The sequence below is a fragment of the Copadichromis virginalis genome, linkage group LG7, assembly GCF_057382275.1.
Source record: "Copadichromis virginalis isolate Kocher_CV1m ecotype Utaka linkage group LG7, C_Virginalis_male_GT1.1, whole genome shotgun sequence".
Taxonomy (NCBI): Eukaryota; Metazoa; Chordata; class Actinopteri; order Cichliformes; family Cichlidae; genus Copadichromis; species Copadichromis virginalis.
Genome location: NC_140624.1, coordinates 58,184,526 through 58,208,290, shown reverse-complemented (window position 1 = coordinate 58,208,290; position 23,765 = coordinate 58,184,526). Strand labels below are relative to the sequence as shown.

The 23,765-nt window shown below is 39.8% G+C and overlaps 1 protein-coding gene and 1 long non-coding RNA gene across 8 annotated transcripts; one reads left to right on the top strand and one right to left on the bottom strand.

Moving 5' to 3' along the window:
- Positions 1-1,070: 1,070 nt before the first annotated feature.
- nfil3 (nuclear factor, interleukin 3 regulated) lies at positions 1,071-22,123 on the top strand. Of its 7 annotated transcripts, none has more exons than XR_014921484.1 (5): positions 1,071-1,806; positions 3,669-3,806; positions 6,617-7,765; positions 7,843-8,004; positions 8,095-8,369. XR_014921484.1 is itself a non-coding variant. In XM_085464459.1 (5 exons), exon 5 carries the CDS (start codon positions 19,662-19,664, stop codon positions 21,027-21,029), a length of 1,368 nt encoding a protein of 455 aa, XP_085320585.1. In that variant the 5' UTR covers positions 1,084-1,806; positions 3,669-3,806; positions 6,617-7,765; positions 7,843-8,004; positions 19,574-19,661; the 3' UTR covers positions 21,030-22,123. The 7 variants fall into 7 exon arrangements, 6 of the variants coding, with proteins under 6 accessions (XP_085320585.1, XP_085320587.1, XP_085320588.1 ...); XM_085464459.1 differs by lacking the exon at positions 8,095-8,369 and adding an exon at positions 19,574-22,123 and having other exon boundaries at positions 1,084-1,806; XM_085464461.1 differs by lacking the exons at positions 3,669-3,806; positions 8,095-8,369 and adding an exon at positions 19,574-22,123 and having other exon boundaries at positions 1,084-1,806.
- On the bottom strand, positions 9,310-10,224 carry LOC146706307 (uncharacterized). The gene is made up of 3 exons (XR_014921745.1): positions 10,191-10,224; positions 9,970-10,044; positions 9,310-9,796 (listed from the first exon to the last, which is right to left on the bottom strand). It is a non-coding gene; the product is annotated as an uncharacterized LOC146706307 (long non-coding RNA).
- Positions 22,124-23,765: the final 1,642 nt, after the last annotated feature.

Here is a 23,765-nt window from a genome sequence, read left to right as displayed (position 1 = left end):
AAGCTCCCAAGATAGGCAGCTGGCAGGTTGAATGATGCTCTGCCTCTGTGGTCAAGTACAGACATAGGCCTTAAGCAACCATGAGCCACTGATAAGTGTGAGAAATTAGTGCACTTAATGCAGCGGTCCCCAACCCCCGGGCCTCGTAAAGGTGCCGGTCCGTGAGTCGTTTGGTACCGGGCCGCGAGAGTTGAGGCTCAGGTGTGAAATGTATGGTTTTCAGGGTTTTTATCGGTATTCAGCGTTATTTTGTTATCGTTTTTATCGTTAACTCGGTGTCCCTGGGTCTTTTCAAGTGTGTCATAAATAAATCTTCTTTTTTTCCGGTACCGGTACTAGTTTTATTTTGTTGTATTTATCCGCGACACCTTAAAGGCCGGTCCATGAAAATATTGTCGGGCATAAACCGGTCCGTGGCGCAAAAAAGGTTGAGGACTACTGACTTAATGCATGTTTCCTAATTATATACGTATGAGCCACTAATAGGAGAAAATGAGCACGCAATAAAGTGGACTTGTTAGGGAGAGATTGCCACCAGAGTTAAAACACTCCAACTCAATTTTGATGATAGAAACAGCTAAAAAATGAGCTTTTTGTTGACACTGATGACAAAATCCTGATCAGATACAGACAGACACATGCATACAACACACACTACTGCTCAAAAGTTTGTGGTCAGATTCAAACATTCTTGTCTTAATTTTAAAATTATATTTGCTATAACATAAAATTAGGCAAAGTTTATCAGAAATGTTTTCACAGATGTGTGTTTAATAAATCATTTATGTTAAATCACCCATGATGCATTAGGAAATGTCAACACACTTATACGTGCGCCAAATTTTAGAAACAATCACTCCTGTGTGGACCGATCACATGGTTATAAACAGGTGAAAATCGACTTCAAACGTTTGAGCTGTAGTGTAGATTGCAATGATAGTGTATAGTTATGTATTACAGAAGAATATATAGAAGTCTGAGGACAGGGAGACACTGTAAAAAAGTTATGAGCTGTCTTGCTGCAGAGAAAGTGGAGTCTGTCATCCTTGAAAAGCTCCCAAGATAGGCAGCTGGCAGGTTGAATGATGCTCTGCCTCTGTGGTCAAGTACAGACATAGGCCTTAAGCAATCATGAGCCACTGATAAGCGTGACACTACTGCTCAAAGGTTTGTGGTCAGATTGAAACAGTCATCTTTTAATTAATAATTTACATTTACTTTAACATAATATTACATGAAATTTATCAGTAATGTTTACACAGATGTGTGTTTAATGAATCATTTATGTTAAATCACCCATGATGTATTAGGAAATATCTACACACTTATACATGGGCCCATTTGTAGTAACGATCACTGCTGTATGGACTGATCACATGGTTATATACCTGCAACACATCTGACAAGTGCAAACAGAAAATGGAGTGATCCATCACAAACTTCAACAATTTGCTCTTTTTAATCCACACAATGATTTTGGTTTGTGCTGATATCTTTGGAAAAAGATTTCTTCACTGACAAGTTGGGATCTAACATCACAAACTGACATCTGGTGATACGATGTACCAAATAAAAATGGGCCTCAGTAGATGTCATGGTTCCCTTGCTCTCTTTTGCTGGCCTGCTTCTTTCTCTCTCCTCTTTCGGTGTATGCCTGTGTTGTTGTCCGTGTGCTTGTCTTTTTTAGGGGATGCTCCTCCATCTTCCCGTCCCTCAGTCACTTGTGAACAATCAGCTGATTACTCGCCTGTTCCTCGCGAGGTCTTCATGCTGGCTTCTAAACAACCAGATCATTGCAGTACCAAGGTAACGTATTATGCCACAGTCATGTCACATTTTCCATCAGTTCTTGCCTTTGAATTGAATAGAATAGAATAGAATAGAATAGAATTCAACTTTATTGTCATTGCACATGCACAGGTACAGGGCAACGAAATGCAGTTTGCATCCATCCAGAAGTGCTTTAGTGATATAGATATATTACAATATATATTAGCAATAATATAGATATGTGAGTATATTACAGAAATGGGTCTATTATGGTATGTTATAATGTACACGGTATGAAGTAGGTTGTGAATATTCTATAACTATAAGTATGTACAGGCTGTAGTGAGTACAAGCTATGTACAGGATATGAACAGGATATAAATATGAAAAACTATACAGAATATGAAATAAATAACTTTACAGAATCTGGGATATACAGCTATACAGAAATGGGAACTATGCAAGTTGTAAACAGTTGTAGGATTAAAAATTATCGAATGTACAGAATGATTATTTACACAGAGCTATACAGTAGTGCAGTTAAGATAAGTGAGGGTGTAGATAGTTTCTACAGAGGCTGTATAAAGTGCTAGTGGTTGTGAGTGGTGGTTCAGTCCATGTTATTATTGTGTTTGAGGGTACAGTTGTCCATTGTGGGTGTGTGTATGTTCAGTCCATGAGTTTAACGTGGGTCAGATGTCAGGAGGCAGAGTTCAGGAGTCTGACAGCTGTGGGGAAGAAGCTGTTCCGGTACCTGGTGGTCTTAGTCCGGAGGCTCCTGTGGCGCCTCCCAGAGGGCAGGAGGGTGAAGAGTCCATGTGATGGGTGACTGGGGTCTTTGATGATTTTCCCAGCCCTTTTCAGACACCGCTTCCTGTAGATGTCTTTTATGGCAGGAAGTGGTGCTCCGGCGATGCGCTGGGCAGTTTTCACGACCCTCTGCAACGCCTTCCGGTCCGAGGCAGAGCAGTTCCCGTACCAGACTGTTATACAGTTGGTCAGGATGCTCTCGATGGTGCAGCGATAGAAGTTCACCAGGATGTCTGAGGACAGGTGGTTCTTCCTCAGAGTCCTCAAGAAGAAGAGGCGCTGGTGAGCCTTCTTGACCAGCTTGGAGCAGTTGGTCGTCCAGGTGAGATCCTCGGAGATGTGGACTCCCAGGAACTTGAAGCTGCTCACACGCTCCACAGCCGTCCCCTTAATGTGGATGGGTGGATGTGGGTCAGCATTCCTCCTGTAGTCCACGATGAGCTCCTTGGTCTTCTCGGTGTTAAGCAGCAGGTTGTTTCTGTCGCACCACTCAGCCAGACGATCCACCTCCTCCCTGTAGGCGGCCTCATCGTTGTCGCTGATGAGGCCAATCACCGTGGTGTCATCTGCAAACTTAATGATGGTGTTGGAACCATCAGCAGGTCTGCAGTCGTGGGTGAAGAGGGAGTAGAGGAAAGGGCTCATCACACAGCCTTGTGGTACACCGGTGTTCATTGTGATGGTAGATGAGCAGCGGTTATCCAGCCGGACATGTTGGGGGCGGTTGGTCAGGAAGTCCAGTAACCATTTGCAGATGAGGGAACTGATACCCAGGTCTGTCAGTTTCCTGATGAGTTGTGAGGGGTGGATTGTATTGAATGCTGAACTGAAGTCTATAAGCAGCATTCTGGCGTAGGTGTTGTTGTTGTCCAGGTGTGAGAGGACAGAGTGCATTGCGATGGAGACTGCATCCTCTGTGCTCCTGTTCCGGCGGTATGCGAATTGGTGGGGGTCCAGGGTGGGGGGGAGACAGGATTTGAAGTGTGCTAGGACCAGTCGCTCTAAGCACTTAGTGATGATGGGGGTGAGTGCTACTGGGCGGTAATCATTGAGGCAAGATGGGTTGCTCACTCTTTGTTTCTGTGCAGACGTTTCAGTGTTACGGATCTCCATGACCTTCTGTGACAGTGTCTGAGTGTGCCTCCAGACAACCTTCCCTACCTCTGCCCCGTCTCCTGGAGCCCACAGTGTTTATCCTGTATTGATAACTATCTGCAAATATACCTGTAAGACTTTACCACAGTGTCTCATCATCATTCTGTTGTTTTCATAACAGTACACTGTAGAAATAATGGACTGTCTAATAGGTATTGAGGTCATAGTGAATGTAGTTTATTAGTGTGTGTCGTAGTATGATTTTGTTGTTTATAGGATTTAAGATTAGAAAATAGAAAATAGTCCTGGGATGGGAACAAAGAACTGGGGTGCAGGGAAGTGGGGCAATTAACCCCAAACACAGGACAGTAGCAAGATTTACTGAGGGTGAGGGGCAGACAATTGCCAATGTACATTACCTTAAAAGGAGATGGGGGTCAGGGTGTCAGCACCCCAGGCCACTTTACCAGTGTTTTTCCATTGTGGGGGATTTACTGTAGAAATTGGAGACCAGAGACTATAACTGTAGCTGTTGTGTGAAACTCTTCAGATCAGCCTTTAGAGTAGGACTGCACAGGATGCAGTGTGCTGATCTCCAGATGCATCTGTAAGGAAAATGGGTAATAAAAGGATTGTGTGAAATTTGGAAACATCTCTGCGTGATCTCTACCGAGACAAAAAGAATTGGAGAGACCGACGTCTCAACAACACTAAGTAGATATTCCACTAAATCTCATTTGTGATTTATGATAAATGTTACCGTTAATTATTTATATTTCTTTACGCTTCTGATTAATTTAGTAAAACTTCTAAACGATTTTTACTGTTGTCAGAAAATAAGACATTTTTAATTCTCTACAGACTTTTGAGCTGTAGTATAGATTGCAATAATAGTGTATGGTTATTGTTTATAGCAGATGAAATAGCAGTATCAGGACAGATACGAGAGAAACGCTCTCGTATTTTAACATTAAACTCATAACTTTCCTTTTTGATGGTTTGCATTTGGCCTCTCAGGGCCACTGCAGTACAGTCATCCCCCCCCCCCATTTTTTTTTAACTTAACCCAACAACATAGTTGGTTAAATTATACAAAAAAAAAAATCATATGTGCCCATAAAAGAGGTCAAAATAACAGAACTCTACTCAAAGTTAGCAACAACCAATACTGATACCTCAAACAAACTGACCTCACTAAAGAAGACAACGGGGGAAACTTAAATAGTGGCTGATCAGCCCACAAAAATCACAAAAAGGGGTAAAGCACACAAAAACCTAACTGAGACCAAAACCAGTTATTTATTATCCTGTAAATTAAACCTTATATTTAAAGAAAGACCAATGTGAATGCAGTGTTGTGTGTAAGCCTCTACACTGATATTACCACTGTGTGGCTGTAACTGCAGCCATCACACCGCCTGACCACGTTAAGGTGGTAATCTCTCAGGGGGAAAACAGAAAAACAAAACAACAAAAAATAAAATAAAATAATGCTCATCAGATTCTAACAATTCAAAACATGACATTTACCTTAACTGGATGACCTATATAATAAATATATTCTAACCCAACAATAGTACTTCACACTATTGCCAATATTAACAAAACCAAAAAGGGTAAGCCAAGTTATTTAAAAAAAGACAATTCACAAAGTCTTGAAAAATAGAAATAAAGAATAAAAATCCTCAATCCACTCTATAACAACAGTCTCCTGCTTCCCTGCAGATCAACACGTTCTCACTCCTAACTCGTCATATGTGCGACGCCCATACAGCATGTATCACTTCTCAGTTATTTATTGCACTTCTTGCTCGTCAGTGAGGCACTTTTAGTGCTTTATCTATTTTTGTGTGGGGACTTGTTATAAATCAGTCTTCAACCTTTAATCTCTCTCTGAAAATGACTGGGATTAAATGCAGTATAATAAACTTTCCTGAACGTGTGTCTTGTCATGATCTCCAGTGCTGCCATTTCATAGGATCTCCTGTCCAGGGCTTCTCAAACGTTGGTTGTTTTTATAACTCCTCTCACCTTCTGCTCTTGTGTCTGCTGTGATAAGCCTTTTATACTCACCCATTTTATTTCCATTTCTGTTTCTCACTATTTTTCTTAACAAGATTAAACCAGAATCAAGGTATGACTCAAGTATGTGAGGAAATTCTACACTAATTGGTACCTGCGGTCTTTCTTCTGTTGCATACCACACCCCAAAGAATGGACACACATAATGCAGACACATTTTCAGTGACCCAAATAACATTCAAACACGCTCCGTATCATAACCTCCTTTTTGTTTGTGTTTATTTTAAGCAGTTGATTTAACATAAGGATTAAAATAGAAAGAACAATCCTTGAAATAACACATGTGTGAAATACATAATAAAAAACATAAAATAAATAAATATGTCAAACCTCCTGAGATCCAGCCTCACAATCACTTGTTCTATGATGACTAAAGGAAGTTTATTTACTTCATAGACCCAGTGACGCCCATTCACTTTCATTATCCAGGAAATAACAGCTGATGCTCACTTCTGTTTAAGACACAGTCCAATCTTAGGTTCCTCATCCTGAGTGGAACAATGGGTCTATAGAATAGAATAGAATAGAATAGAATGCCTTTATTGTCACTATACAGTTGTACAGAGCATCTCATACTCAGTGTAAACATGCTGGGGGGGGGGGGGTACAGTTCTGCAGCGCTATGTACATATGGACAGTATTAACATGAGGAAAAACATATATATATATAAAATGTACAATATACAAGACGTAAGTAATATGTAATAAATAGTGTTATGTATATACAGTGTGAGTACAGCTGCCTTTTTCAGATCATCTCTACATTATATGAGTTGATGATTCTAGCATTACAGATAATGTCTTAATTATTCCAGACTGAGCTGTGGTGAGATCTTTTATTTTCTTTCTTGTGTTTCAGTGACAGCCTTAGCCATCACAGCCGGGCATTTAACAAACCTATTTGCTTATTTATTTATTTTTGTCTCTAAAACTCATAAATACATATCAATACATGTATTCATTGTGAAGCATCCTGATGATCAGTAACCAAGTGTTTCTTCCTGAAACAATTACATGTAACTGTGCTGCAGTGAGGATAATACGATGTAGTATTAGGGCAAAGTTAAGAAAGGTATTATCGATCATTTTGAGAATAAAGTCAAAATGTGGAGATTACAGCTGTCTCAAGGCAAGCTGCCATGGTTGCTACTGTATATCATCTGAGTTGGTGAAACCGTACTTCAGAATTGGTTTTAGCAAGAAGGAAACATGAGCTAAAATAACCAGAACACAACTTTAAAATGCTTTTCACCAGGAGTTTTAGCTCATGAGCTAAAACTCCCTGGTTTTAGCTCATAAACGCAGTGTGGTGATAAGTATTAGGTTGTACCAAAAAAGGGCTGGTAATAATAATAATGGATTGCATTTATATAGCGCTTTTCAAGACCCTCAAAGCGCTTTACAATTCCACTATTCATTCACTCTCACATTCACACACTAGTGGAGGCAAGCTACAGTTGTAGCCACAGCTGCCCTGAGGCAGGCCGACAGAAGCGAGGCTGCCATATCACGCCATCGGGCCCTCTGGCCTCTACTAGTAGGCGGTAGGTGAAGTGTCTTGCCCAAGGACACAACGACCAAGACTGTCCGAGCCGTGGCTTGAACCGGCAACCTTCCAATTACAAGACAAACTGCCAAGTCTTGAGCCACGATCTAATGGACAGATGCAAGGTTATCGATGGTTACATCCTCGTGCAATAAAGAGGTTGAATGTTGTATCACACAATGGCTGATCAATTTGTTTCACTAACTCATCTAAATAAGGAATTTTGTAGCAGAAACAGTAATTATAGCAGTTTGTTGTGGGACAGTAATGTCCATATCAACAACTTTTTTCTTGTGGCTCTAATACTCCATCGTAGCGTAGAGCCTCCCCGTCTTCTCTGTAGCTCAGTTACTTGATCTAAATCCTTGATCAGCTGTGTGCTGAGCTATGGCCCAGTTAGATGTTAATGTGTGTTCTTATGTTGTGTTATAGTGACAGCTGTGTGTACTGCTGCAGGAGCAAGTAAGCAGTTTATTTATCTTTAACTAATTTGAATCAAAGCCCGATCCATGTCTGATACATGTCTTGTCTTCCTGCAGTAGGTGCTGTAGTCACTGCTCCTGCTCTTCTGGGAGTTGCAGGTTTCAATTCAGCTGGAATAGCTGCAGGCTCCTGCGCTGCAGGCATGATGTCGTCTGCTGCAGCTTCTAATGGAGGAGAAGTGACAGCCGGAGGTGTGGTGGCTGTTTTGCAGTCAGCAGGTAAATATATAATTAGATGTTTTATTAGGATTTTAACTTACAACAACATGCAAAAAGAAGAAGTTCATGGCTTTGGGCCTTGGATTCCAGGCCGGAGTTGTGTCCTCAGCCTGTAGTCTGACTTGGAGGAAGAAAACTAAATCTTGTGGACCCCATTGCAGTGTGAGTGTGGTGGTTTCTTACTGGTCAATAGTAGACCTTACTACAGTCTTGTACGGGAGTCATTTTGAACCGTACGTAACATTTGACGTTTGTCGACAGGATTTTTATTCAGCATACAAAACCACCTGCCTTAGACTGATCAATATGGCTGATGAACTATCTGAAACCGTTAATATGGTGTGTGTGAATATCAAATAAAGTCTTATGAATCAAATTATTTCAGTCCTTCATGACATGTATCACTTGTTTTTTTTTGGAGTGTTTTTTTTCTTTGTTTTTTTAATTTTGTCATCCCACATGAAAAATTCCAAAACTGCAGATTTTAGACACTTTAGACCTAAAATGTATATTCATTAGGGGAAAAAAACATTCATTTGTGATAGTAAACGTAAAACAACCTGAAAGACTCCATGTGACAGTCAGAACATTGAGCTTAACAAGTAAGGTCCAGTTATTTGTTTTAACAAACATTTCAAGCACATCCTCTAGTCTATTTGTAGGATTGTTGGCTGTCCACTCAAGAAGTTCAGAATACAAAAAGCAGAATAAGAGATTTTTGACTACCCGACTTCTGTCTGTATTAAGAGTGGCCTTTGGTGTCATATTTCAGCTGCTGCATTGGTTAAGTGATTTAATACTTTAATATTTGAGACTGCTATTAAGCAGGTCAAAAATGAAGTTTCATGCTCATCTGAGGCTACATATATACAAACCCGATTTACTTCACACCAGATCATTTCTCATATGTTTCATCTAAGTTCATTAGATGAAACTTAAAGGATCTTTGGCTCACGACTTCATCTGGATGGTACAGCATAACCAGGTTAAGACATCTCTAAAAAAATATATATTTTTGAGTTTTTTTGAGTGTTTTTAATTATTTATTTAAATTTTATTTTCCATTGTTCACTGTGGCCTGTTAAGCATTTTTATCAATATATATTTCGTTAAATATTTACAAGAAATCAGGCATTATACAGTGTAAACTTCAGTCCAGTGTGATTTGGATGCTCAGCAGAAAATGTAGCCAGATATGAGCTGGGTTTAGATACAGTTCAGATAAATTGGGAAATTCAAATTGTTACTGTAGCTGCCCACTTGGAATTACCACTCGTGACGCAGAGAGCTTCAACTGATGCAACTTTATTCTCTCCTCTTTAAACCACCGACAATATGGCACCGTGAAAACTATAAAGATGCACAAACAAATACCATTAAACATTCAAGTAGAAAGTGCAGAAATGTTCACATTTTACTATAGAAAATTATTTTGATTAACTCAAATAGTGATATTGACATAAATCAATAGTTTTTAAACTATTTATGTTACAGCATTTAATAAAATGAATTAACGACAACCTTTCTGTCTCTTAAATACATCAATTCAATTCAATTCAATTTTATTTATATAGCGCCAAATCACAACATAAGTCGCCTCAAGGCGCTTCATAGATACAGAGAAAAACCCAACAATCATATGACCCCCTATGAGCAAGCACTTTGGCAACAGTGGGAAGGAAAAACTCCCTTTTAACAGGAAGAAACCTCTGGCAGAACCAGGTTCAGGGAGGGGCGGGGCCATCTGCTGCGACCGGTTGGGGTGAGAGAAGGAAAACAGGATAAAGACATGCTGTGGAAGAGAGACAGAGGTTAATAACAGATATGATTCAATGCAGAGAGGTCTGTTAATACATAGTGAGTGAGAAAGGTGACTGGAAAGGAAAAACTCAATGCATCATGGGAATCCCCCGGCAGCCTATGTCTATTGCAGCATAACTAAGGGAGGATTAATCATTAACCAACCTCTTTCTGCTTCCAAGGGTGCTAATCATGCTGAATCAGCTAGCCAACCTCCTCCATGCACATCTCTTAGCCAGTCTTTCCACACCACAAACAAATGACATGCATATACAATAAAAAACGAATTCAACCACATTGAGTAAACTTTCAAAGTTATAGCATGTGACAGATAAATAAAATACATCATTTTGCATGAGTATTTTCAAATTAACGTTTTTACTCACTCTGAAGCAACGTGTTTGTGTCGTTCCACTGAGAACAGAACAGGAAGTCTGACACAATAAAAGAGGAAGTGCTAAGGTACTCTTCAAAATAAACGCGCAAAGTAAAGTGGCTTTGCCGGCATTTACAGTTACTGCAGCAGAGTACACAAGGCAGGAACAAATGAACACATGCAGCATACCTAACAGCAATAATGCTTTGCAAAAATAGAAGAAATATAGACTATGCAGGTACAATGAATAGATATGTACTTGTATATGTAAATCACTCTATCTATCTATCTATCTATCTATCTATCTATCTATCTATCTATCTACACATACACACACACACAAATACACACACACAAATACACACACATACATATACAGACATACATATATACACATATATGATGCAATTATACAGATTACTAGTAGAAGAAGAATGAAATATAGTGCAGTGTTTGGGTGTTAATAGTAGCAGGTATTTAGTATTGCACACTGATATATGTAAAGACCCCAGTGTGTTCATATGTGGTGTACATTCACTGCTGTTGTGCAGTGTACAGTCTGACAGCAGCAGCAGCCTGTCACTGAAGGGACTGCTCAGTGTTGTCAGGGTGACCTGTATGGGATGGATCGAAGATGGGGTATTTTAATCGAGTATATAGGGAAATGTGAACTCCTCTGACAATCTGAGTAATTGGATAACGCACTGTTATTGAAATTTCCAACTTCTGAGCCACAGAAAGACATAACAGGCTTCATTAGGTTACCTTCCACTTGTTGACAGCAACTAAATAAAACCAACATATCCACATAATAACACCTTAAAGCAGGGGTGTCAATCTTAAATGAGCTGTGGGCCACTGCTGGTACTGTCATGTCATTGGAGGGCCACTTTAGTGTTCAAGTAGTACAAAAACAAACAAACAAGAAAACACCCACAAATCTTTCAGAAAATGTAGTGTTTTGTTTGTTTGTTTTAAGTTTCAAATAATGTATAACAAAACTGCAAATGTGAATGCAAAAAACTTCTCACTCTTAACTAACTGAAACCTTGTTATTGAACTAACAAATAAAAAGGAAAGATACTCTCTTTCTGGCCAGACACGTGGAAGCATTTCTACAATAGTTTTATCCATATTTAACAAAATAAAAATGCAGACATAAGTGAACACATTAGTTTTTGACTGCTAGTGAAAATTGTTTTCTTTACATATAACTCTCTCACTGAACAAAGACAGCCAATCCCTCAACATGTTTTTACTCTGCTCATATTGCCCTCATTTTAAAACAGTTTTGCTTTTTAAACAACTTATTTTCAAATTGCACTCAACAACAAAATCCCTCGTAACAAAAACTAACTTCAAGGGCCAAATTGTATTTCCTTTCTTCACGTCAACAGTAAGTGGCAAGTTGTTAGGGTCCCTGGGTCGTTGACCCAGTGTTTTGTGTTTTTTGGTTCTTTGATTTTGCTATTTCATTATATTCTAGCTTTGCTTTACAGGTTTTAGGATTATTCTTAGTTAAGGTTCTCTGGGTGGGGTTTGGAGTTTTAGTGTTCTGGTTTTCTGTCTGTGTTCCTTAGTTGCTGTCTCCCCTGTCTGCTGTATTCCCACGTCCAGTCAGTGTCTGTGTCTGCCCTGGTCCCATGTCTCTGTTCCCTTTGTTATAGTGCCTGCCTGTGAGTCTGTGTTAGGTTTCCTGTTTTACGCTTGGGGAGTGTGATTGTGTGTACAGCGTCTCTTTATGTCTGTCTCCACGTTGGTTGAGTGTGGAGTGAGTGCATATGAGAGCATGAGGGTGGGAATGGATGTTTGTGTCTGTGTGTGCCTGTATGTCTGTGTCTATATGTCAGGTTGGGTATCAGACGCCACCTCTCTGGGGACACCTCAGGCCCTCCAAGGTTTGGAGGCCTATCTCCACCCACCACCACTTCCCCTGCCGGTGGCGGACTCCCTCAGGTGTCGGTGTGTTGGTGGTTCTTTGTGTCTGGGGGTGGGCGTCCGGGTACACACCGGCTCACTCCTTGGCGGCCGCTTGTCGGGGCCTGGGGCCTGGGGCTCACTCGGGCCCCTTTGGAGGTGGGGTGCCCCCGGCCTCTCGGCCTGGGGCTCGGTCACTCAGGCGCAGCTGGGGGCCGGCGGAGCTCACGGGCGCGTCACTGCAACTCCCCCTGACTTCTGCTCCGCGGCTGCTGGGCGAGCCCTCATCTGGGACTCTCCTCAGCTCTTACTGGGACAGTGGCGCGGCTGCCCCTCTGTTGGTCTTCCATGGTCTCTTGTGTTCTGGGGGCCTCTGGATGTCTGGAGTTTTGATCTCCTCCATACCCGCTTCACACCCTGGAGGACGGGGCTGTGGCCCCCCCACACTCCCTAGCAGATCATTACATGGAGAAACCTTTGGAATGCAAGCATGCTGATCCACACAGGTATGCACACATGGGTATTCACAGACGCGGACTAAAGCTTTCTTGGCTGCTACCTCTTGCGTGCTGCACAATATCGTTTATTGTAGCTTGCCATCACCAGTGTGTGAATGTGTGCGTGAATGGGTGGATGACTGTATATGTAAAGCGCTTTGGGGTCCTTAGGGACTAGAAAAGCGCTATATAAATACAGGCCATTTACCATTTATTTACCATTATTTAGTAAATATTGATATCTATGGCTAGCTAGTTTATTGTGATGGTGCTTTGTTTTCTCTATTATTATGTTGCTCTTTGTTGTTTGCTGTCTCCTCTGTTTGTTTTTTTTGTTTGTTTTTTTTTTTTTTCTCCATACAGGTGACCCAGGAGTTCTTTTTTTTTTCTCTCTCTTCCCCCCCCCTTCTCACCGTCTCTTCTCCCCTTTGGTTTTCTTTCTTTCTCTCCCCCTCTTTCTCTCATTCATTCCCCCTGTCCTATTTATTTAAAAAAAAAAAAAAAAAAAAAAAGGTTTCCTGTTTTACTTTGAAAGTCCATGTCTGATGTTAATGTGTCTGGTTTTGCTTCCCCTTGTCTCGTTAGGCCTGATTTGCCCCAGCTGTGTTTCCCTCCTGTTACCCATTCCCTGATTGCTCCCTCTATGTATTTAAGCCCTCTTTCTTTGTGTCTGTGCCGTGATCTACTCTCATTTATGCTGTGTGGTCTGCCTGCCTGTTCATGTAAGTTTATTTGGATTTTTGTTACGGTTGCCACTTTTTGCCATCCAGCAATAAAAGCTGAGTTTTGAGTTACTTTCCACTAGTGATGGCCAAATGAAGCTTTCCGAAGCACTGAAGCTTGTATTGAAAAACGGTTCATTACTCGAAGCTTTTCAACACAGTCCTCTCCGGTGACATCTGGTGGTGAAAATTTTGAAGAGCAGCTTGAATCTGCAAAATAAAACGGACTGCTCAATTATCACTGCTCACTCAAGAGTGGAGTTCTCTCTGATATTGGGCCACCGTTCCGTTGCTTTGAACATGTAATTGGTTTTGTTTTCTCGATTGGGGGGCTGAAAAAAATGTAATGCGTATCTGCGTAATACATTTTGATCAATAAACTTTCCCTATTTAAACATGCACTATGGTGGCCTTTCTTTGCTCATAACTCCTTGATGTTGGTAAATACAATAAGTGAGCAATATATATAATATACATATGATAATGCACAGCACATTATGGAGTATGCCCCTGCTGTGAAGTCCTGCCTCCATCTACTTGTCGTTTAATCACTGGACAGCTGGACAGGTTCATACAAAATATTAGATTAGGCCAATTGTCCTATACATATTTTTGACCTAGGGGTGGGATTGATTGTGAACTGGAAAGGGAAAATGCTTAGGAAGCTGAGTAGGGCTGCATCGTCACTGATTTGTAGAATCATTTTGATTCGATACAGGATCCGATTCAATTTGATTGGAATCTGGAAAGTTTTGCCTCAGTCAGAAATATTACAAGTCTGATCATTTAACAGTATATATCCATAATTTCGTATCTATTAAAAGAAAGCTGACACATGTGAGACTTAATTAGAGATGTAAACAGAGAGTTATGAAACCTGCAGCTGCAGAAGCCAGCGGGAAAAAAAAGAGGCAAACACAGCGCGGACCCGCCCACACATCAAAATCTGACTCTGACGCGTCGGGTCCGCGCTCTGTGTTCACGTTTGTATGCAGAATCCGTAAACCTGCTCCCAGTTACTGTTTTAGCTGCATGGTGTTTGACGACATGTTGTGAGGTTTAACCTGAGATGCTGGCGTTTCAGGCATAATAACGTTAATTTACAAATCGACACGGGATTTTAATGAATCAATATCACTTTATTCAATTTAGCATGGATTGTAATCAGAAAGGCGATAATCAAAACCCACCCCTAATCAAGAACTTGCAAAGTAAAAACATGATCAATGTAAGGTAGCCCTTTTGTTATTTACAGTTAACAAGAGGATTAGTGTTACTGTGCGCTGGCTGAGTCTGTTTCTTTTCTTAGAAATAGTTTCTCCTGCCCTGAAGAAAATCCACTTGCATGGAACAGAAGAGGCTGTGGAGTGCAGGAACTACACTGCAAGTTGGTAGATATGCAGGTATTCCTGGGTCCTGCAGACTATCACCTAAAAACAATAAACAAAATGATTTTCTAAACTGTGTAGCAATGTCATGTACGTATAGTGTCAAATACATTTTTGTAGTCTTCATCAGCTTTATGCTGTAATGATATTTACATTATGAAAACATGATTTTGGACATTTCAAGTTTTTCACTTCGGCAGATAAAATGAATTGAGCAAAATCAACTCAAAATATTCCCACACGCCAGAACGTCCTCTCTTCCTCGCTGGCTCCATATCTGTCAGTGGAATGATCACCTCGTCGCTATCTGTCACCATCAACACACTCCACGAATCCCGTGGATGATTCACTTCCTTATATCTGTTTGAATCAGGTACCGAAGCAGTTACGTGCGTAATGAAGCTTCGGACGTCACTGGTCACGTGACTTTTGCCAAACGAAGCAAGCCTCGACACAGTGCTTCTGAACCAGTGTGTTGTTTTTTTCGACACACGCTCCGGAGCGTCAGCTTCAAGCGGGCCATCACTACTTTCCACCTCCGAGTGTCTGCACATTGGGTCCTTCTACTTCCACTCCTGCCTGCACACAGCCTTAACCTGACACAAGTAGTGCTGACATGGGCCGCAAGTGGCCCCCGAGCCGTGAGTTTGAGACCCATGGTTTACCTACTGTCACTGCAGTGATATTAGCGTTTTTGTTTTGAAAGGTTACTAGTGGATGCTGGCAACAATCTTGTAGGAGAACAATACAATCTGTTATAAGGCCTTCATTGGAAAATTGTGTATTTAGAATGTAATACCAACATGTCATTTGAAGATAACATAGTATTTGGGTAAAAGTTACTGAATAGTGTTGGAATAAAGTGTGAAAATTGAAGGATTAAAATATCCAAGAGCTCAAATTACTTCACCAAAACATGTTTCAATCATATTTTATCAACACAAATTGCACAGGTTTATTGAATATGAATAACTTCACCTCAGTTGTTTAAGCTCCTGCCAAAGCAAAACATCTGTGTGCAACCAGTGTCCACTATTGAATTAAGTAAACCCAACATGTTCTTTTTCAGTGCATAATCACATTTAGTGAAATAAACTATTAAACCATAATTACATATTAGGATTTAGCCAAGTGTTAGAATGTAATGCAGAGAAGTATTTCTAGTAGGCTTGTTTTGATATGCCTGTTTTCATTTTATTTTCTAATTTTTAAAGAAGGCTTTAGAAAGGTCAAAATAAATCTTCTGTAAGGGAGTATCAGCTATTCTAGTATTTATTTTACCAATGCACGGGTGCATTAATACAACATATGTATTTCATAAAGGGCGAACACAAATGTCCAAAGAGACTTCCTGGCAGCTGCCATTTTAAGTATAACCTCTGGTACGGGCACGTTCAGTTTGCAGCAGCTATACAACAGTGGCCTCTAGAGGTGTTTACACACTATGACCAAATCAGACAATGCAGCACAACACGCAGGTCGCCCCAATGAATTGATTAAGCTGGTAGCAGTGACTTGTTAACTTATCATTTATCAAACATATCTCCCATGAATGATGTGAAATAAATTTGAGGCATAACATTTACGTCACAAGTTAGAAGTTGCAATCAGTTTTTAGGAAAGTGAGTTTAATAAGAGTATAGGTAAAATAATGCAGTAATTTTTTAGATTTTATAATCCCTTTATAAATCATGTTGGCTACTGCCTATTTAGCAGTGCAACAAGAGCATCAGACAAACAAATAGAATATGTATAGTGACAGTCAGGTCTCGGCAGCTGATCATGGCATCTGGTACAAGACTCCAACCCCCCCCCCCCCCCCCCCCCCCCCCAAAAAAAAAAAAAAAAAAACCCACTCCGTCTGGACTGACGTGTATGTATACTTACAACCAAACAGCTGAAATTAACTGTATTAACCCCGGTTATCTTTTTTCACGTATTTACTACTATTTCCTTTTTGGAAATAGACTTTTTAAAATCACTTTTAATTTTATTTCAAAATGAAATATACAGTATTAAAATTAAAATTTAATTTGTTAATAAGACATATATTCAGCAGTGGAAATAAAATTAAAACAGACTTATACCTACATTAAAAGACAACAGAACATCAAGGAATGGCCTAAGTCTGTTAATGCAACAGTGCGTAAACAGTGTGAATTATGTAGTAGCTAAATTTGACTATAAATATAAACCAATGTGACAACCTTAAACGTTAGACGCACGGAGCTTCTACAGCTTCTTGTGCTGTTTTAGAAGTGTACGCCCCATTTGCAACATTGTTGGGAGTAAATGTGCATATTTATGCCATGGTAAAAGTAGTATAAGCAATAAATACATCGGAAATATTTTGTTTTCGTAATATGAGGACAAATCCGAGCACGGTCTGCGAGCCGATTGTCGCAAATGCTTCACTCCCACTGTGAATGACGACAGACATTCTTAAATAAGATTTGAGCTCTGGTGAAGCCAGGAGTCATTGGCTAAAGTTAGAAAATGCTGCATGCCGATTGGATGCAGTAGCTGTCATTTAATTTCACGCTGCCAATGCACTCAACCACTGACCTACTAACACAGATCCATGAGTCACTAGCCACCTTGAAAGGAAAAAGCCAAGGGAGGAGAGCAAAGTACTTTATAACTTGTAGGATTTTCTTGACAATCATTTCCTTATTAGCTGATGGAAAACCTATGCTGCTTCTGTGTGCATCATACGCGGTGGAAAACCAAACCAATCCCCACAAGCAGGTGATAGAAAAGGTACAGTTTTGATTTGCGGTTAATATTAAATGTCTGGGATTAACATTAAGCGTTGTACAGGTTTGTAGAGGATGGTGCCTGATCACACGCCCAGAAATCACAGGGGCGTTTAGCTAGCTTATATTTCAGTCAGCTGGCTACCTTCTGTGTGTCCTCGCACAAAACCTATTTTAAATGTAATAACAGCCTCGGTAGTTTCCAAGTTAAAAGTGCGACAAAGCTCACGTTCGAGTGTGTGCTTTTTAAAAAAATATATAGTTATAACCGGTATAATAGATGTTTAATTTTATTCAGGCACACGGGCCTACCAGTAGCAGTGATTCATAGATTACAACACTGTGTTGAAACACAAGAATGTGATGTGGCTTGTAGAAACATTATCAAAGCACTGTGGCTTCTGTCGATGTGTGGACAACAGAATGGGTCAGTCCACGTCGGGACAGCAAAGTAACGCTTTCTTCTCTGTAATGTTGTAACAGTTTACTTTTCAGGGCGTAGATGGACCTCGCGCTTCAGCCGCCAATGTCATGAGTAACGAAGACAATGATGTCATGTACAGAGTTGAATGCCCACATTGTCTTAGTAAAGTCTGTTACATACAGTGTTAGCTACCTAACACATGTGGACAATTTTAGAGCTATTTTACTTGGACGCAGAGCTGAGCAATCACTGGTCCGTATTGTTATTGCCACACAGGCAAACATTGCATAATGTCTGCACCAATAGAAATTGCTGGCACTCGGGATGGCAGGAGCGGGGCTTATTGTATAATACCGACACAATGAAGGAATCTGGGGCAACAGGACGCGTTGACGGCCCGGTGCTGGAACGCCGAGTCGATCGCTCTGTACTGCTTGTCGCGACTGAACCAGCAGCAAACACTCGGTCAGCACCCACCCTCCAAGTGTCGCACGTTGCGATAACATCGCCACCGTTTTTAATCATGTATGATCCAAATTTAGGCACGATGTTTTGTTGCCTCGTTAAAAAAAAGACAAAAGGACGCGTTCGTCAACGCCAGCTGGGGTTTGCACATCGGCACCATAAAATCTGTAGTAGACTGCGTAAGGGGTTCAAGTAAATGAAAAGAGAAATATTTCTCCTGTATTTCAAATGGATTTGTCGGGGATACAGCGCCTTCTTGCTTCTAAAAAGTGGGAGACCAAATTGTAACACACAAAGTTAGTGTCTGAAAGTTACCAGACTATAATGTATACACAAGTCTGTGACCTATTAGTCATGTCTCTCTCTTCCTAAATGTAGACCCAAGTCAAGGACAAAACGAGGGCACAGAGTCAAGAAGAAACATTTGAGGAAACTGTATCACACCCTAAACATAAATTTTTCTAATTAAAAATCTTTCTGCTCCTCTTCTAAATACCACTGTTTGCTGCAGTGAGTGTGAAAGACTAGTTCAAAAGAAATTATTCAGGTTACAGGCTTCGTGTTTCTCATTTTTTGTGATATCATGCCTTTATGTCTATTTTCATCATTTTGAATAAAAAAGTTTGTTTACTTCAATTTCCTAAGCTTGGCATGTGCAAAAGAACTGCTACTTTAAATTTTAATCAAGGTAAATCATGGGGAAGCACCAATTTATTGGCCAGGCATTGGAACTGACTGATATACCTTGTTGACTGGTATCAGGCTATTGGTAAATAAGATGACATTCACCAATGACATCTTTAAATATTTATCTGTTACACAGCATGAATTTTGAAATCTGTTGAAGGAATCCAGTTTCTGAAAGTTAAATGATTATATGTTTTCTTCATGTTTTTTTTGTACTTTAATGAAGATTTCTTTGTTTCTCTGACACAAAGTAGGAAATGGTAATAGCAAAACTAAAAAGTAATTACCTTGATATTAACTCTCCCTATTAACCACATTTTACTCTTCTACAAATGTATTTTCAGAAATATACTGGACTCATAATTGCAGCCTTAATGTTTTATGTGTAGAGCACAAAAATCTGAATAAGCTTTAAGTGGATGATAATATACAATCTTTGATCAGCACAAGTAAATATTAAAGTATCATGGTAACTTGTTTGGCATTGTTTCAACTAAACTCTGACGAAAAGCATTTCTGTTGTGTCTTATTCCACAGATTTCTTCAACTCAAGCGGATTAATTCCATGTGACAGTTAATTTTGCTCGATACAAGCATTATGGTATACAGTTGAAGATCTTTTAGCATGCTGACAGTAGCAAACAGTAATAATATGCAATCAATAAAGCAAGAAGTGGACTCCAATCAGTCCTACAGTGGAGAGGATGCCCTGTGCCTGGCTGTGGCTTTACAAGGGACCAACAGAGACCTCCTGAGCCACAAAATCTCTGCACTTCCTTTCAAGGCTAAATCTGCTTGTCGTAGGAAAAGGGAGTTTATCCCAGAGGAAAAAAAAGACACCCTGTACTGGGAGAGGCGTCGTAAAAACAACGAAGCAGCCAAGCGTTCAAGGGAGAAGCGACGCATAAATGATATGGTGCTAGAGAACAAATTGGTAGCACTTGGCGAGGAAAATGCCTCCCTCAAGGCTGAGCTGCTGTCATTGAAGTTGAAGTTTGGATTGGTGAGCTCGACAGCATATGCCCAAGAAGTCCAACGGTTATCCAGCTCCGCCGCTCTTAACCTCCACCAAATGTTTATTCCACCCAATGCTAGCCAAGGTTTTACCAGCAAAGAAAAGGAGCCTATTCACCTGCGCAGCAGCTGCATATCAGTCATCAGGCATTCACCTCATATGCCCAAGACATTTACCGCAACTCAGGGTAGCTTTACTGTCTGCAGGAATGCAGAGGTCAAGCAGGAACCGGGAGAGAATGGCAGCTATAGACAAGAGCAAGGTAGTCCCTATGAACTCTACAAACCTGGCATAGCCAGCCCTTTGTCTGGAGTCTACACTCAGTCTGCATCATTCATGCAGATCATGAGGTCATCTAGTAACTCACCCAGGAGCTCGGATGATGGTGCAGTTAGCAAATCATCTGATGGTGAGGATGAGCAGCAGGTCCCCAAAGGGTTGATGCCATTTGTAGTAGACCCAAGAAGCATCATTGTCTCCACACATAAAGTGCCAGATGGTAGTTCTTCAGCTTTACCCCATAAACTGCGGATTAAATCCAGAACCGTCCAAATCAAAGTGGAGGCAATCGACCCCGAATACGAATCCTCTGGAAAGTCCTCTTCTCCTGTCAGTATTTCAGAGGGAGAATGCTACCAGGCCACAAAAAGCACTTTTGGTTGCACACAGGCTTCTCACTGCCCTTTGTCAGTACAGGTCACCAACATGCAAGACTGGAGCCAGCAGTCTGAGCAATGGCATGTAAGCCACGCAATGACACTGCAGGGTGGGTGCACGAATAATGATGAGTCCTCAAGCCCCGTGTCAAACAAAACCATTGTGGATGTAAAAGACTCTTCCTATGCACACTTGCATGCAGAAGACTGGTATGTAAAACAGAGCTTTGGCACCCTGTCTCCCAGAGCAGTCGCTTCCAAAAGAGAACAGGTACCTGGAATAGATTCTACCAAAAGCGTCGCTGATCATCATGAGACATGAGTTTCTCTGAATGACAATTGTATGCTTAGCATTATATTTGCTGTTTCACTGTGTGGACATTTGGGTTAAACAATGTTTTCTTTTGGTAAATTTTCAAATAAATGAGTTTGAATAAAATACTAGAGTCACAAATAATAGTTTTTGTGTATCCAGGCTATTTTCCAGTGAAGGTTGAGGAGAAATGGAATTACCCACATTGTCATATGATAAATTTAGTATAATATTCCTGTTCCTCTTACAAAGGCTATTTCACTTAATAATGCCAGTTCATTGTACTTTGGCTTTTTCCAATCCAAACTTACTGTTAATGAAACCAACACTTTATGGCATTGTTTGTGTTAAATTACATCATTAACAGATGGGTTTTATGTCATTTAACAAAGCAGGAAGCTATTTAATGTGAAGTGAACAGTGGAGAAGACTGGAATGTTGAAGTGGTAATTGGAACTAGTCTATGTAGCAGCAGAGTGGTGAAAACTGATAAAGGTTAAACTGTACGTGACAAATTATTCAGCATCATGTCCCTCCACGTTTTGCAAAGTAAAATAGGATCACATGCATAAGTAGCCTAAGTAAGGATTTTCTGGGTACTTTGAGAATTTGCTATAGACTGTTATTGTGTAAAACATTGTGAGTGAAAGGTTTTTTTTGGTTTGTTTGTTTTCAAGAGTCCAAACTGTTCATGATTGCTATCATAGAGCGTTGCCTATTGATATGTACCTGCTGTTGTTGAGCGCTGCTTTTTTCTTTTTTTTCTTTTATTTTGTGGCGCTGAAAAAAGGTTCCAGTTGTTAACAGCAGCCCTCCCCCCTGCTGTCAAATTTGTGGCCAGGAGCAGCCTGGCCATTATTTGCCTTGAAGCTGAAATTCTTCATGTTTTAAGTCATATTATTGGTTTGTATGTTTGTGTAGTGCCAGATTACTTTTCTTTTAACAACTTCCTTAAAGTGAATGAAAGTTTTATACTTCTTTTCAGAATTATTTTGAGGAATTGGTTTGAAAGTTACAGATTGTTAAGAGAGCATTTGTGTTCAGCCTTGTTCTTTTGGTAATGTAAAGCCTGCTTATTGACATTAAACATTCATTTAACAGCACCTGGAGGCTTAAACATTTAGTCAATAACATTGTCACAAACTTCCACCAGTGGGCTGAAACACAGCCACATCCCTACTGGAGTTTAAGAAAAGAATGATACAGATTTTGACTCAAACTTTAGTACAACTTTTAAATAGGCTCTGCTTCACTCACTGTTTCACTGTTTGCCAAACTTTGTTTTGCTTTTTCATTATTTTGTTGATTACTTAAACTTTCCAGGCTGCTGGTTAAAGCGAGATTGTGAGTGACATTTGCTGGAGAATTGTAAATTTCCTTAACCTTGACAGGACTGTAGTTGGATTTTACAAAGCTTTGAAATATTTTTGAATTACACAATGCTCAGTTTATGGAAGAAAGGATCTCAACCCTAAAGTTTCTGTTACTATGTAGAATCCAGAGCCATCAGTAATCATCATCATCATATATGCCTTGTTTGCTGTTTGTAGCAAATTGGGGTGGTCACATATTACTATGTGACTTTCTATATAGTTAATATAAATGAGCAAGTTAAATCAAACATAGCTGGTATCATGTCAAATAATTCACTTTATTTCAAATACATTGTATGTGCATATTATGCCATAGTTGGAAATATACCAACAATGATAATCATAACTCATTTTTTCCAGCAGCCTCAAGCTTTATTGTAATGTGAGCTTTTATTCACAATAAATGTCCTGTCATTAAATATATGCTTTCTTTCTTTCTTTCTTTCTTTCTTTCTTTTTCTTTCCTGAAGCTAATACTAAATGTGATATTTGTGATTGAAAATTATATTTTGGCTATATTTTCAGCTATGTCCCTTTTCTTTTATAGTATTAGGTCAATCATTAAGCAGTCATGTTGCCATAAGTCAGATCTCCCAGCATCCAAGTGGCTTTCAGTTTTTATTTTTACTCAGTGAGGAAAGACTTTCTAGTTCTTTTCACGTAATATGGCTGGATTAGGAAACACACTAGAAAATAATGCTACAGTAGCAAATTCATTTAGATGTAAAACCAACCTCTTCAGTTGTGTTAAGAATGCCTAAAATCCATCAATCCATTTGTTTTATGACAGAACAGCAAAGAGAAAAATTCTCCAAAAGTTGTTGATTCAAGCTGAAACTGTGTGGATAGCATACTGCCATTGGGAATAGAGAACACTCACCAAAAGAAATGGGTTAGTCATGTTTGTAAATCATCATACAATTAAAAACAGTACAGTTAAAATAATCTGAGTTAGGATTTAGCATTTGCTTTTGTTTGTTACTGGTTTAGAGAAATCACTGCAATAAGAAACATAATTGTTACAGCTTTAATGTGTAATTTTATATAAACACTACTCTATATAAACACAAAATACGTTTTCAACTTAAGGGACTCTTAAAGTAGAATTTTCAGTTCTGAGTTTAGCTTTCCAATGAGTTCAAGAACAAGTGTAACTTCACCTACTTTTTCTCCTGGTCTCTCATTTTCCTCCTTAGACACTGGTGATCTAATCAAACATAAGAACTGTCAAAGAGATTAAGATCCCCCCATCTTTATCCAAAATATAAATAACAGTACTTAACATCCAGTCTTTTCATCAATAAAGGGATACAGAGTTTTAAAACAGGGTTTATCTGAATGCAGTTTTGCTAATAGTTAATTATGCTTAATT